The 16,234-nt window shown below is 39.0% G+C and overlaps 1 protein-coding gene across 2 annotated transcripts; it reads right to left on the bottom strand.

Annotated features, from left to right (window-relative positions):
• Window positions 1–1,631: 1,631 nt before the first annotated feature.
• Window positions 1,632–12,776, bottom strand: LOC111249907 (sodium-coupled neutral amino acid transporter 7-like). Of its 2 annotated transcripts, XM_022804370.2 has the most exons (8): window positions 11,224–12,679; window positions 10,083–10,204; window positions 8,358–8,556; window positions 7,857–7,992; window positions 7,566–7,667; window positions 7,028–7,290; window positions 5,397–5,657; window positions 1,632–3,272 (listed from the first exon to the last, which is right to left on the bottom strand). In XM_022804370.2, the coding sequence occupies exons 1-8, from the start codon at window positions 12,002–12,004 to the stop codon at window positions 3,091–3,093; spliced, it is 2,046 nt and encodes a 681-aa protein (XP_022660105.1). In that variant the 5' UTR covers window positions 12,005–12,679; the 3' UTR covers window positions 1,632–3,090. The 2 variants fall into 2 exon arrangements, with proteins under 2 accessions (XP_022660105.1, XP_086843000.1); XM_086986874.1 differs by lacking the exon at window positions 7,566–7,667 and having other exon boundaries at window positions 11,224–12,776.
• Window positions 12,777–16,234: the final 3,458 nt, after the last annotated feature.

Raw genomic sequence — 16,234 nt, 5'->3', positions numbered from 1 at the left:
GGGAGGATGCGAACGACGACTAAAATCTTTTGGGCGAAGTCGAAAACAATTTTGAACTCTACAAACCCTGCGTAAGGATATCGCCGAGGGTTCACTTAGTATCGGCAGATAGGATCTCACACGCCGTTTTGGGTCGAACGCTTTTTTAATTCGTGTTGATCCTTAGGTATTGTATTCGCGCCTCCCAGGAACACCTTTTCTCCTTTTCTCAGGAATCTCCTTGTCAGCAAATACGAAATAAGCCTATAGCGTTCCTTAGAAATAAAGAAGCATACGCGTTCCTTGGAGTTCCGGCGTTACAACGTCGGCTGGTTTGGGTCGCCTTGCTTCTTGGGGTAATGAGGGGCGTTACATCCAGCCAGTGAAAAGAGAGCAGACGGGAACGAAAACATTTGTTGAACAAAGCAGTCCAGCACGGCGCCAGCTCCACAGGGGCCTTAACGTGTTCTTGGCGAATCCTGTTCGGTGACGCTGCCTTATTTGAGCGTAGCCTCTTGACTACTTGAGTCAATTCCACGACGAAGGACCCTTAGCGTCCCTTGTTATCATCGGTTCGATCGACGCTGCATTGAGCGATGAGGTGCCCCGAGGTACGGTGTCACCGGATAAGAACATTCCAGCGAAGTGGTAAATGAGCACCGATAACGCGATATGATACAATGAAGGCTTGCGGTGGCCAAGCTACTTACATGATTGACGTTCAACCTTTCTCCTGAAGATAGCCCCCTGCTGCTTCAGGTGTTCCTTGCGCTGAATGCTCTATGGCTTCCGGCAAATCACTCTAAGCGCTACAACAGTGACTCCGTTTTCGGTTGCCGTATTTCCGCGTAGTGTCGTTGGTCGTCTGAAACCATCCTAGCCACAGCGGGCGATCAAACGATAATCAAACGATAGTCGATGTTTCCTGAAGTGAGATGGATAAATCGGAGGTTGCAGGATTTAGATATAGAGGAAATGACACTGACAGACTATAGCATCAATCGAGTTCGGCACGGGAAAAGTTCTTGAGTCTGTTCCAGGAACTTCTTGCTGGGTGCAATTTTGAAGTCGGACTCGGTTACCTCCTCAAGCAGCAAGATACATATAGCACATTAGTAGATTAGTAACGAGGTTTTGGAACAGAGTTACGGATTAACTGCGCTAAGGTAGGAAGGTCACCGACACAGACTAAGGAATTGATGCATTCAAGGAAATATGGTGATTGTAACCAATACAGAATGTCAGGATTAATACAACAAGATCTTATGAGAGCTATAACGAATTGCTTACAAAAATATCGATCTGGAATCGAGAAACAATTTACGTAGGAGTTGGGTGTAACACAGATCGAACCTTACAGTAGGCAGATACCTGCACCGCGATAGGAAACCTGTTGAAATATTCCAATGGAATAACTGGTTGTGTGGATGTTTTTCATAATTTCACTTAACCAGGGAAAAGGATTACATTATTGGGATAAAGCAATCGATACTAGGGAAATTGGACCTGGATGGTTCTAGGTAATAATTGAACTAGGGGGTATGTAAGACCAGCCGTAGCATAAATGAAATTCGTTAATAGAGAAAAATACATCACTAAATAGTTTTGCCTAACATACAGTATAAAAGCGTTTTAAAAATACATTCGAAAACTCTTTTAAAAGTATTTGTTTATTCTGTACATATGCTTATCATCCGACAATTCACCACTTGGATCCCACCATTTGATCGCTTGGATACGTTGTGTGCATCCAACCTATGGCAATACTGATTCATGTATTTATGGCATACACAGCTGACTCCGAGCTGGTTGGTGACTGCGACCCATGGCTAGCCATAACTCAAAAAATTTAGACGCATTCGTAAGTCTTCGAACAAACTATGTCCGAGCTAACACGTTATTGTAGATATACCACGGGGTAGCCGTTCCTTAGTTTTAGGTACGCCCAAGTTTCGCAAAGTACTTATCCAACAATAGGTAAGCGAAATTCTGAGTGTGACTTTGCATTAAATTGAAATGCTGGTGTGAAAACATCATTGCTATGGCGTTCAGCTGAACTATTTACACTATCGCCACTAGTGACGTAAATTCACCAAGGCGATACGGTTTGTTTCAGTGTGTTTATTTATGCACATTATGAATGAAGCACTTTAAACCCTATTTAAATATTACAGTCAACTTTATCGCATGTTAGAGGGCAATAATTCTTACGCAAGCTTGCGTGACTTTCTCATTGAGTCACATTGCCGCAGGGCTAACATTCGAGTTTCATAATAAGCTGCCTTTTTGATCACAAACATCTAACATATCAACTGTCACAGGACCAAGCTAATCAACAATTCTTTGTCCTGACGTTAAGTTCCATTTGATACGTATTTTGCTTTTATTATTACTATGCCCCCTACGCTTTCTTTTCGCGACCGTCATTCTCATTGCTCAGTTAGCTGGTTTGTTATTATAAGTAGTTTGGGAATATATAAAATATTATTGCCCTGACATACTGAAAAGTACGAATTAGTAACGGATATTCTAATATATTTAAATACTTTGTACAGTACATTGTCTGCGCATTCGTCTTTCATCGTCCATCGGAATCAATAAGCGATGCGCGCACCGCGTCCTATTCGCTATTTCCGCCCTTTGGGGCACGCGTGTCCACAAGAAGGTCAAATATACACAGTTGACGCATTTTTCGTGCATATTCGATTTAGCCGCGAAGTGTAAAGGGTCAATGATTGTCTTTTCAACAACAGTGACGTTTTTCATTACTGATGCCTTTTAGCGGATAGACGAATTGTAATTTAAAACGTTAAGGTCTAAAAGAATTAAGCGCTCTTGACAACAGCCACAAACGAAATGTGAAGTATTTGAAACAAGCGTTTTAGGCTACTTCATTAGTAGGAAAGGACTAAGCTATTTTTGAACCTAGGCTTCTAGACCATACATTGTCTATATGCGCCGCTTCGACTGGCTTCTTTATTTTATGGTGCTCAGTGCCATTTTTGTTTGTTTGATGAACACAGTGCCCTCGAAGCGTATAAGCAAAGACAATTTAAAAGCTTCGCCATGAAATTGAAGGAAACAATGTCTCGTGCGACACTGGCCTCAATCTTAATGAACGCAGAGCAGATGGTGGCCTGATCCGTGGGTCCATTCATTGACAGACTTGTAAAGGACAAGCGGGAACAAAACGCTGCCCATGACAACCATTGCGATGCCTGCGCCCAGCATAAACTTCGGATGACGGAGCCGGAATCGCGCCCGCTTGCAATACATTCCAATACAACAGATGCCTGCAATATTAACAGTATATACTGATATTAGCAAAATAGTTTGCTAATCAGTTTATATGACTGCGCCTTGTCCATTTACTCGTGTCTTTAATGCGCACTCCCTTAACCTACAAGCGATGCGTAAGGAGTAAGCTCACAGTCGCATAACCGGTAAATCTTAATTTGGGTATGAAAGGGTTTCTAGGTAGGAAAAGAAACGCTTTTTAAATCTAAAGATAGTGTATTCAAATTAGATAATAGAACAAGATACTATTATGAGCTTGGGGGGTAAGTAGTTGACACGGCAATCAATTATAATGAAAATATCTATAATTATATGGCAAATAACTTGGGGGTCCTTTCCAGAAATTCTAAGATTAGGTATTTTTGGCCTAATTAAAGCTTTAATAAAGCTGAATCTCATTTAAAGTAAAGTGGTCAACAAGATTTTTCTAATACACAATAATATTATATATATATATATATATATATATATTTGAATCTGTGCTTCCTGTCGCGCATTATCACCTTGGTCTCGTAGATATTGTATCCGGTTTAAATATTTTGGTTAATTCGTAATCATACCGTTTGCAATACTCATTGAGCTTTACTTATGTATGCGCAAAGAGTTATAAAAGACCTGTCTGCTACCTGCCAGTGTATCAACATTTAGCTCTCAGAAAAGCAGACTGTAGTTCAATCCAATGGAATACGTCATACAAATGAACACACAGAGTTATCTTCTTTGTCAAAAGTAATGACGTTGTTCGAAATCGATGTGAAGCTCTCGGTCGACAATAATGCAAAAAAATGTTCAGCATTTACCTGGTGGTAAGGGCAGGCCACTCGACGCGAGCAAAATATTACTTCATGTCTCCAAGCTTTAATGATACACCGTCTTTAGAGCCTGTACATGAGCAATGCGCCTTACCCGGCAACGTTCAAACAGTGTAACGTGACTATTAGCTCGCACTATCAGCTCTTTCAACGTATTAGGTTTCGCGGCATAATAATCTCTGGACACGTGCAGTGATGCTTCAAAAAAAGATTTCAAAACGCTGCATCGTTACAATTTCCCAGTCAGCTCTGCAGCCATTTACTTGTACCGCAGTAGTGATTTACTAATTACCACGGCGTGCCATTCGTATACCGCATTCCTTTTTCCTGACCATTGAATTAAACGAGACAATTAAATACCGAGTCACTCAACCTTAAACCCATGTCGTAAAACGGCTGGCCGACCAAAATCCTACGTCGGCCTAATCGGCTACAACGTAAGTTATTGGATTTAATTACGAGGTGGAGCTTCCACACTGAAACATTCAACTACATAAAACTAAATGTACTTTTAATAAAAACTGCTGCCGCTATATATATATCGGTGATTTCTATAGTCGGAGAATTTCGCATACGACATTTTCAACAGCGTAAAATATGACTGCCAATCGTCATTAATCCTATGCTTCTATGAGAAATTGCTCTGCATTTATTATTATTATTATGATATTGATAAAATATTTCGGCTAAGAATAGAGCGGATGACAGGCATATAAAGTGCACCATGCCTATTTAATGGGTACCGCTACCCACAGTGCAAATTATCATCCTTTTATCTTCTTCGGTTTCGTTCTACCGTAGCCTAAGACCCCGCGTACTTCTCATGTTACGTTGAAGAATCGACACCTCAAAATATGAATCGTAGAAATCCTATGAAACAGTGCGCATTACTAATCTGTTTTTACGCAGCGCGTCTTCGAATGTATATATATATATATATATATACAGAAAATTAGGAAACTCTACGGCAGATTAGGTGAAGACGGATCGTTTCAAACGCAATATTCCATGTAGTGTAATTCATTTTGTACTTTTAACCAAAGATTTAAAGACTAACACCTCATTTGAAAGAAATGGAAATAGTCCAGAGGAAAAAATATTGTAAAAGACGTCTAATTTTTACTAGAATCTCCAGAAAACGAAGTAAAAAAATACAAAACTTACATGCATAGACAATTATTTACCTAGCTGTTATGCACTTAACTACTTTAGAACTTTTGATATCAGAAAGACTTCTCATCTGATTTATTTAAGCATCATTCACCAGTATCTTTTCATATTGTTAACAAACTAGTAACACGGTATTACCTGGAAAGACGAAAATGTTTGCGCATGCAAGACATCCAAGCATTTCAATTACAACTCCAATGTTGGACAGACTAATGGCCAAAGTCACTGTAGAGAGAAACCATAGTGTAGTAATGATAATCCTTCGACGTTTCTCATGAAGAATAAAATCTTCAGTTGAAATACTGCAAATCTCAGCATATAGCCCGTCGAACGCCCCACGGCCGCAGATCACCAAGAGCGGATATGAAGTTATCATCTTGATAATCAGTGCCGCGATACCTGCAGACGAAATATGCATTCGGATAAAATCGGTTGCAACTGCAGTTTTTCCTAACTAATTCCGTGGTAGATAGAGTAGCAGCGTAATTGAATTAAAGTCGAGATTATTCCCTCACTTATGTGATAATAATATCGTTACAACGGTATCCTTATCTTGTTGACTCATTTATCTATTACTAAAAATAATTTTTGCGGCATGAAGAAAATTTGGCGCTTTACTGTTTCCATTCACGTTAGCGATTTTCTCGCTTAAGTTGAGTACAGCTAATCATCAATCCAGTGACATCTTCATTACAAAACTACTCACCGACGCCTCTTAGTCTACATCTAATAGACATACGCCAGTTCGCAATAGAAAACGGGAGAATGTATTTTGATTTAGCTCTTTCTGGTCGAAGTTCAACCAAACTCTTGTGACAATTGACTCGGCTGTAAAGCTCTTATACACCAAACACAATGTTGCGAAGTCCTCTCAGTTGACAAAGGCTCAATTGAGTATTGTGCGGTGTGGTGTTATTTATGGGAGTGAGTCCCACACTAAAACAGCAGACCGTCTGCTTCAAATACACTGTAATAAAATTTCGAGCCTATGACCTCACACAACTGTTCAAAGCTTTTCGAAAGATTTCCTTCTGGAACAAATATCCCTAACAACGCAACGCGATGTCCACTGCAAATATATTGACGGAAATTTCATATACTAAACGCAATAAGAATACTTAGCCAAATATTAGGCATTACGTTAACTAAATATGTTACAGTTATGTATCAACTTCAGCCGCTCCTTCTTATCCACATTGTAATTGCTATAAACAGCTTATAGCGGCAGCATAAAGGGTAAAACATTAAAGTGAGCTACAAAACGTGACAAGCTAGTTCCATGCTTAAGAAGGGAATGTACGAAGAGTATGAATATGCGTTATTCTTCAAGGGCCTTGGACCTCGGTGTACTCATGTTAACTGCCTTCGTTCGCCTTTTTGTGTCGTATTTACTAAACATTACAAACTATAAAATCTAAATCGTGTATGCACTTAAAAGACGAAAGAGAACTACACTTCTCTATACAGAGCACAATAATGATATGCCTATATTTAGGTGCCGCGATTAACCCAAACCTGCGATTTCAATCCAACTCTGGCAATTAAAACTATTTAGTCCTTCGCTATAAAAGAATTTCTCGTTTAAGCTACTAGAATTTTAAACTACACACTAAAAAGTGCCCAATTAAAAGCAGCGCGTACAAGAGCTTTTACATAAAACATGCAAATATACATAATTTCCAAACGGTCTAGAGTGATAACTAGAATAAATTAGCGAAATGTTGCAACCTGCCTATATTCTGTTCACAAAAACATAAAATATTTCTTACCAAGAAGAACTTCAGGCCTTTGTCCATCGAACATCTGCATAATGTCAGGCTTAACATTATGTCCAAAGGCAAGCAATCCAAAGGTGCCCATCGCAGAGTAGATTAAAAACAAGACAATCATACAAACGATCGTTGCCTTAACGAGAGATGTTGCGTTACGTTCTCGCATATTGCAGTAAATGGGTACTAGAACCTCGTGCGTTTGGTAAGCGAAGCACGTTACTGGAACTATTGATAGTAGGTCCATCCAACCTTGACTTGATCTGCAATAGAAGTGGAACTGGTAGAAAGTAAATCACCCTGATCGATACACAGTGGGAAGTCGTACTTATCCCACATACCGGAACGTCTGAGACGTCTATTAAGCATATTTGCATCGTACGACTGAATTGACTCACATGGACATTGTGGACTGCAAGGTATAGGTTTGGCCCAAATGTTTGACCTTCGTCAAGTCAAGAATGTGAAATTAATAAACAGTTTTCACAAAAAACACAAATAAGACGAATTATTGCCCGAAGCTTCGAAGTAAACTCACATGAGGGGTGGAGGCTCCCTAAACTCCGATTGGATATCCCGTGTATAATAAACATAGCCTGTCAAGAATACCGGATATAACATGGCGAATATTCCCAGCGAGCTAGAATAGAGCCGCATAATAATAAAAGTATGTTTGGAACCGATGAGAACTTCGACATGAGACATACAAAATTACCCTGTAGATATTGTACTCTAACTAAAGAAGATACGGATAAACTAAATGGCATAAGTTATTGCGATATAATAGAGATCCTGCAAACATAAAAAATCATATGTGTGAAATATGAACCTAGCATATTTAAGAAAATCCAGTCTCTGAAAGTAGCAGATGGGCAGAACGAAAATGCTGGCTGTGATGGCGATGGTAAACTCTCGGGAAAGATACCAATCGTGACAAAAGCCATCACCAAATAGCGACAGGAACACTGGAAATATATAAAAAAAAAAACACAGGAAGTCCGTTATCTACAGACAAACGTGTGTTATCACTTGTCAGTGGTCTTTGTCGTCTGTTAGTTAAACATTCACTTCTACATCATTCCACTGGAAAATCGATAAAATACCAGCTAGAGAAACGTTCAAGTTCGCGAAGGTTCTGCTCTCATGTTTAAGATGGTAAACTTAGTGCTAGCTGACATTTCTCTCGTATGTCACCGAGACAAGATATATAAGCTGCTGGCCATTCATCTATGCAGGCCTCCTTTGTGTTCGTTATATGAATTTGTAAACATTTTTTAAACATCGCGTTAATATATGTATACTCAAAAGAGACAATGTGTGATATACTCACACCGGTCATATTGGTCACCAATGATGATGAGGAATGTAATTGACACTCCATAGCACGTGATCAAAATGGAACAGGCTGCCAATTGTTGTGCTTTGCGGCCGACTGTCGAGAGAAGTACATCGTGGTATGTACTATCGCCATTGACATCCGAGCAATACGCCAAAACCATCATAGTGGCACCCAATGCAAACATCATCACCTGCGTCAAGAAGATGATGTATGTTAACGAGTAAAAAGGGAAACAGTATCTACCGCCTTTCATAATGCTTGCATAATAAAAAATCGTAGGTTAGGCTAAACAAAGCAAGACGGTTTCGCCCAAATTTAAATGTCACTCAAAACATCCAGGGCTAATTCTTATCGTAGACTGTAAGAATAAACCGTATAGTATAGTATAGTATTTCGCCTGACTGACTTCAATTACGAATTGATGCATTCACTGTCTAACTTAGTAGGTACTCGAATAAACGATAGATTCTATAAAAATTTATACAGATTGTTTAGAACATTTATAAACGGATGATTGCAATAAACCCAAATAATTGTTTCAGTGCCGAGGCTGTTCTGCTTGTACCTAACCAATACTATCTTGCATCGTTTGCCCATTACTTAAATCTACACAAACTAAGTGGCATAAGTTATTGCGTTACCATAGTAAACTGAAGAACGGAGGAAGACTGTCGAATGCATACAGTGCCAGATTGCAACTATAAATGCACGAGAATCGCTCGTACAAAGAGAGGGCCCTAATAACATTATGTCATGTCTATTTTACAGCCAGCCGATAGAAATACGTTATATTTACAACCGTATCAATTATCCAATAATTTACAAGTCAGACTGCAGTATTTTCTTTTTTATAGTTTGCATTGGATGAACAAACGAATACTGATTCTGTCAGCAGTGAAAAAAAGTCGTTGAGGTTTATCTAACGCTGTTATTTCGTTGCAACATTTCGATTAGTTCTTAACGAGCCTTCACTTTGAATAAATGAAATTTGAATGACAGATGCTGCGAAATTAGGCCTAGTTTGCTTATCAGGGCTTCAGCATTTGGACGGAATTGCTGTTGTAATATGAAAGCTATATAAATGTTTTAATAGGTCGAAATTTTTCCCTCATCTATACAGCAGTCTTTGCATACTTTTTCGAATTAACACAGTGGGAGAATCTTAACACTTGTACTACTTGAATGACAGTCGTTTTGTATGCGAAATAAGTCATACATGTATTAAACCTGGTTGTCCTTTAGTGTCCTCCCTGCCATGATTTTGCTTATGCGTCACAGCAAGGTTTAGCAAGTGTTAGCTATGGCTTAGTCAAGAAATGTCACACGTTTGCCCTGTGCAGACACATACGTATGACGAAACATCTTGAATACTGCTTTCCTCCCAAACTATCATACCAAACATAGTCCGCTTTGTCTCAGTGTTTATGCATGCAGACTATTCGGATGCACACTGCTGCAGAGGAGACCGCTGAATGAATTGATGCTAGCATTCGTGAGTTGCCTCTTACTACAGGCGGCGTTTCCTAACCTGACAAAGTTCAACATGACGAGATCATAATCAAGTCCATAAAGGCCGAATAACTAGTAGATCAGCGTGTGTATCATATTGCAAGTATTTGTTAGACTGAAAATTGAGGAATGTGACGAATCGTGTCGGAAACGTGATTAATAAAAATAGACATTTCTTTACTTGACTTTTTTGGTGCTTAAACTCACAACTTGAAGGATGGTTGCAGCAATAATCCCACCAGCCTTCTCGTATGCCGATGGATAGTTGAGAACACCTGCGCCCAGAGCCGTATTTACTAGGAGAAAAGCGGCCACTTCCCATGAGATGCCTAAAATGAAAACACAATTATACATAACTAGCAGCAGGTTTTGCACTTTCCTGTACAATCAGAAATATATTGTAACTTTCCAAAGTTTTTAGAGTTGTTTAATCAGATCAATCAGTGCCATCTAAGCTACCTGTTGTACGGATGTAATATGTATATGATAATAACAAACAGTAATTATCACATGCCAAATTGTAGCAGTAACAAAGTACGCAGTGCTTTCGAAAGTTGGAAGAGGTCGGGCGTTACAAGCGACTCAACTTCCAGATAGCTCTAGTCTTTTTAAGAAATACTTCAAGCTTTGAACAGCGCAGAACTATTTAATAATTGCTTTTGAAGTTAGGTGATACAGGCGTACCGAGCAGGCGATTACATTTCTCTATGGAATCCTGAATTAAAGATTTTCTATAGCTGACTCAACCTTTAATATTAGCTCATCGACTTGTGCCTTTGGTCGTCGTATATACAATATTTATGCACTTTTTATTTGTACGTAAAAAGGCAAGGTAGAATTGGAACGCTTGTTGTGCTTAGCATACAGCAATATCTAAGATACATATGGGCAATAACCAATGCTTCCTCATAAAGCAGCTGCGCAAAAAAGACACGGATCGCTTTGTTGCATCGAAGTGTTGCTGAAAACGCTTTAGAATATACTGATCGTACTTCCTTTTACGTCACAAGGACATGTGGGACGATAAGATTCGGTGAAGTGTATTGCCAAATACTCCACTAAATCCACATACCTATAAAATGGCGAATTTCTAAACAAGCAAGCTACCACTATGTTCAAAATCGAGAACTATTATAGTGTTACACGTGCTCGAAAGAATAGTTGATCGCTATTTTCGAAGTCAACTTCTTAGAGGGGATCTTTGAATGTATTCTCTAGACCTTGAGTGTGCCTTTGATACATTTTAAGATCAAGCAAAGCTACGTTTACCGCATAATGAAAGGTAGAACAAATTGATAATATAGCACGTCTCGATAAACGACTTGCTTTCGTCACTCTATATATTTACCTTGCATTGAACCTGACGACTGTACACGTCTAAGCAAAGGTACCTTGTCCCCATGAGCGCGTTCCTCATCAATAGTGGCATACTCCAAGGTATTATGGCGATTTACTCTTATTGAGCCCTGGCGAATCTTTTCACTAAGGTCACTGCTAAGCGTATGCCATCCTAAGTAGGTAGTATACTCAATAGAGGAATTGAAGGATGACAGAAATTGTCGAGCTGATGTAGACCGCTGTCGAAGCTGAGCTCCTAGCAAGTTAGTGTTTGTTTCGCAACTACTTTCCGCTGTGTAGCCTGATTTTAATGAGCTGTCGATTCCGCTGGTGTGTAGCCCAGCCGAGAGCATGAAAGCACGCTTGCCGTTTGCAGCCATTTTTGGGGGTGCAAGAGGATTGCTGAAGAGAACTTGACAGGTCTCCCTCAACCTCTCGACCTCCACGTTTCTACAAACTTCGTCCCTGCCGCTGATCGACAGTGGGGACTCGTTGTCACAATCACGCGCAATAGACGAACCACTACAAGGTGCACCCTGTGAAAATCCGCTTGCACAGTGTGCTCCAGCCTCTTGATTTACACTATAAGGTCTATTGAGGCAACTAACGCGTTGTGAAGCTCGATCGGTGTAATACCAAATAGGCTGGTTTTCGGTTGGCTTAAGTACATCGGTTGCGCAGGTCTCCTCGGTCAAGGAGAAGGTGTGTTGGGGTATGCTGTTGGCTGTTGTGCTTCTTATAGGAGAGGACCGGAGGGGAGCGGAGAGCGAAGGAATGCCGGAGAACACCATCGACTGTCAGGAAGACACTGCGGATTAACACAATTGAATACTTTACGCGACTGCAGACAAAACGAAAGACAAAGTCTTTTGCTTGTCCCACCAGTCTCGGGAAGGCGTAGTTGGGCACATCAGCTGTTCACGACGAGTCGACGCGCGTAATATGGGAGGGCACGTTTCCACAAGAACAACGTCGCTACTCATGCGATGGAGGAGAGTAAACCGGAATGGACAAGATGCGTGAAGATCGAGAACTGAAAGAGGAGGCTTTTTCATAGAGGAGCAGTAGAAAACAGTGCATGTTTACCGTGTGCATAGAAATATCGCGTTATAAGATACATTATGATTTTCATGAATAATAGAGGATTATTATTAGGATTATAAGAATAGAAGAAGGTAGCCTATGCAAGAGACTGTTACATCTGTAATTTTGCGTCGACGTAACTTTGCAGAATACGCATATAATAATGTTGAGAGGTTTCGACGACATCGTGGAATATCTTGAAAAAAATCGTTCGGAGGCCCGTCAGTTGTGCCTAGTCTGCTGGAGCCGCTATTTCCTTCCAGGGAACAGGATATGCTAGTATGGAAATGCATATCGACAGCGATGCATCAATATACGCTGCAAAACAGCTGCAAACAAAATATTTTAAACTTTGACACTAGGTACAGCATACAAGTTTCTCGACAACAACGGAAAAATTACAGTAATTAAAACAAACTGCTTTGTGTGGACAGGTTTTTCGGTATGAAAGTGCTCACTCGCATTATCTAACCCTATTCAGCAGGAGGGTGAAAGTGAGCTAATCTTTTTTTGCAGATACCTTAGATGTTTAGCTTGCATAACCTGTGTGAATAAAAAAAAAATTAAATAAGTGTTGTATCTTCGTTATCCCTTGTACGTTTGCAAAGGCCCGATTCAGTCTCTGTAGAACCTAAATGATCGTATGTGTGAGGCGATGACTCATTCAGGCAAAAGCTTAAATCGGGTTACAAAGCTCAACGAATTAGATACATACCAGCGCATCTTCTACTTAAAAATGGGTGAGATGAAACAGACCTTATGTAATTTTGCTTAAGTAATAATATGCAACTTTGCGTTTAAGTTGGCTTCGTAATATATACTCAGGGGTACAAAATGGATGTCTTAGATTAGTCTCGGATTTATAGCAGAAACGTTTCTCTTAATTTGCTGTAATTTAAAAAATAATACAAGCAAAGTATTAGCAATTAGCATAAACTACCCCACTAAAAAGTCATATCATAAACTACACATTAAATAAACTGACTACAGTGAATGCTTCACTTAAATATTAGGGCGGAGAAAAAAATATTTTGAACTCGTAGCGGACTAGGTTTCAGCCAATGTCGTCGTATGGGCTGCGACTGTAACGTGACTGTTCGTTTAGCTTTTTGGCGTGATAAAACCTTAAAATAACATAAGCGCATAGGTATATCATCATCAGCTTATCATTATCATGATCACCATCTCATCATGAGCTTCTAATAACAATGACGCGACAACGACAACCAACGAAGCTTCCACTTTTGCAGTGGTTTTGCGGCCGGTGTACGTCAGTAAAGCGATGTATTTTTGTTGGTGTGGTTATTGCCACCGGCATGTATACCAAAGCAAGAAACGAGTTCTGGTGTAACCTTTGACATTACAACTCATTGGGTCGATGAACGGAGGACAGAGGTCCAAAATTGTTAAATATTAAGAAAAGATATAATAAAAAACTGTGACGGAAACCACTAGAAGGAAGTAACACATACGGTTAGATTAGCATTCACTATGCATGATTTAAACCCTGCACCAGTCATGGAAATACGCAAGTGTAACCACTGCTACGAACTCACTTTTTTTGCCTAATTCAACACTTCTTATTCGCACATGCATCGCTGGGTTTCCTATGCTTTATTTCTTAAAACAAATAAAGCAAAACATGTTGTTTAAATATTGAAACCAAGGTTCACAAACACAAAATAAGGGATACTATATAATGTCAAAATAATAAGTTGCATCTATTCTGCATTTGGTTCCAATTCGTACGGAGAAACAAGAATTACTAATCAACAAAAATCTCTTGTGCTGAAATAAGGATAGAGTTATAGAGCACCAGATGTGAAGCGGCTTAATTTGGGCATTACTGCAATATATATATATATATATATATATATGCAAAGGCATAAACACGCAAGACTCTGTTATCCTCCTATATTTTACACTTTATCCCAACTTAGTATCAGATTAAAATAGTCAATCTAAATATGAACGACAAAAGGTAATATTAGTCCATTAGTATCGGTTGGCATCATCCATATTAGAGATTAAAGTTGTAATTTATGCGCACGATTTTAAAATATCTTTAAGGCAATGAGTATAACATTCCGATATATTATATTACAAAATATAACGCCAATACCAGCCTGAACCAAAGATGCTGCGTGTCATAGAATCTGCATAATTCTACTTTTTGTCTTTAGGACGCTTTGTTTTAGAGTAGTAACTTTTTACTTCGTCATACGAGTCGTGCTGTATATGTCGTTAATGGGGCTTGATCTTTGTTCTGTATCATTCAGCCAATAACAAACTTAACGACACAGACAACTTTTGTTTCGCACGGAAGCTTCTACGCGTATGCGTGCCTTTACTTTTTCTGTGGCGAACCCATCTTTTACTTCTAAAACAGAGATTCTCCTCTTAAAGCGTAGTAAACTATGAAATTTATTTAAAAATTTCTACAAAAAGAAAATCTTTTGAGTGTCATTAGAGATCTAGTGAAATTGTGATTAGCATAATATTAGGGTGTAATCATTTACTTATTTATCCTTCTTGAAAAGCTTGACTCAACATTCGAGTGTTTTTTGAGGAAAAGGCGACCAATGTGTTCATTTTACATAAATAAATAGTTTAGAATTATTAAATGACACTGTAATCGGCAGCGACGTTTACTTTTATAAATGCATTGTTCTATATCGAGGAGAGTTTAAACCAAGGAAAAACTGGTGTTAAGCTTGTGTTGATTCTCTATTTTTAGGACGTAAAATAAGAAACGCTCCTGCAGAGCAAGGAGGACATCTGAGCTATTACACAATCGTTTAGACATAGTACTCAAGCTCATCCGACATTATTCGAGGCTTGAATTTTTAGCCAGAAGTGACTGAAACAGCGCCAAACAAATTTTTCTTTATTCTTGCTTTTAGTGCACTCGTCTCCCACTATCGTGCTATTGCCGTTAGCAAAAGCTCATTACGCTCTAAATATAAACAACAAGAGTATAGTAATTAACTCACAAAAAAATGGTGCCAAGTTGGTGGAAACAACGCCGCTGCTCTTTGCACGATAACCTATTTTATGACTATAACGCCATTCTTCACCTTCTTAGTATTGTCTTTTGCGTTAACCTCAAGCTTCAGACCTTATTACATGGATTAAGTTGTCTTTTTGATGATTCTTTTCTATGATTCTCTCAAGGAAAAATACTGTAGTTTTTATGAGTAAGAAGTCAAAAAAAAACCTGTCAAAACCACCTAATACAGAACATGTAACAGTTATGACTTAATAGCTAGATTGATTTATCGTTGACCGTCCTACTGTAGCGCCGCAGCTTATGGTACACCATTGCTGATGATTTAGATCCGGATGCTGCGCACCTGTATTACATTTTTTTTGTGCATGGTTAGAATTGTACGCATTCAATGACCTCAGTGAATGCACCTTTTGCGTCGATGGTACGCTGATGTCGAGCTTGGCCCACTGTTCTAGGCTTTATTTTTGATCTTTGTGATAATTAAGGTATCAGATCATTTTTTAGCATTTTTAAGCTTGCAAAATTAACAGCGACTATTTAAAGAAAGAACCGAACATAAATGTTTGTAATATTTATTTTCATTTTACTTATAATAATATTAATAAATTCAATTAATGCAAATCTCGTTTTGCGGTTTTCTTACATAATCTGTTACAACGAAGACCCTGCTGGATCTCGCCATACCACGCGCGAAATTAGATTTGTTACTTTTACATCTAATATTATACATTATGGCCTATACAGTTCAGCGCGAGAACGTCTTAGTTCATGTTCAAGACACGGGGTACACGACGCGTACCCACCGGATGCAGTAGGGAAAGGTTGATTTCAGGAAATTGTTAATCTTCATCAAATCAGAACAAGCTTGATCAACTAATACATGAAGCAAAACTGTGCAGCCAGCTTCGTCTTAAAAATCGTATATATA

The sequence above is a fragment of the Varroa destructor genome, unplaced genomic scaffold, assembly GCF_002443255.2.
Source record: "Varroa destructor unplaced genomic scaffold, Vdes_3.0 BEIS01000004.1, whole genome shotgun sequence".
Taxonomy (NCBI): Eukaryota; Metazoa; Arthropoda; class Arachnida; order Mesostigmata; family Varroidae; genus Varroa; species Varroa destructor.
The sequence above is the reverse complement of the archived record's forward strand: the minus strand, read 5'-3'. Positions and strand labels throughout refer to the sequence as shown.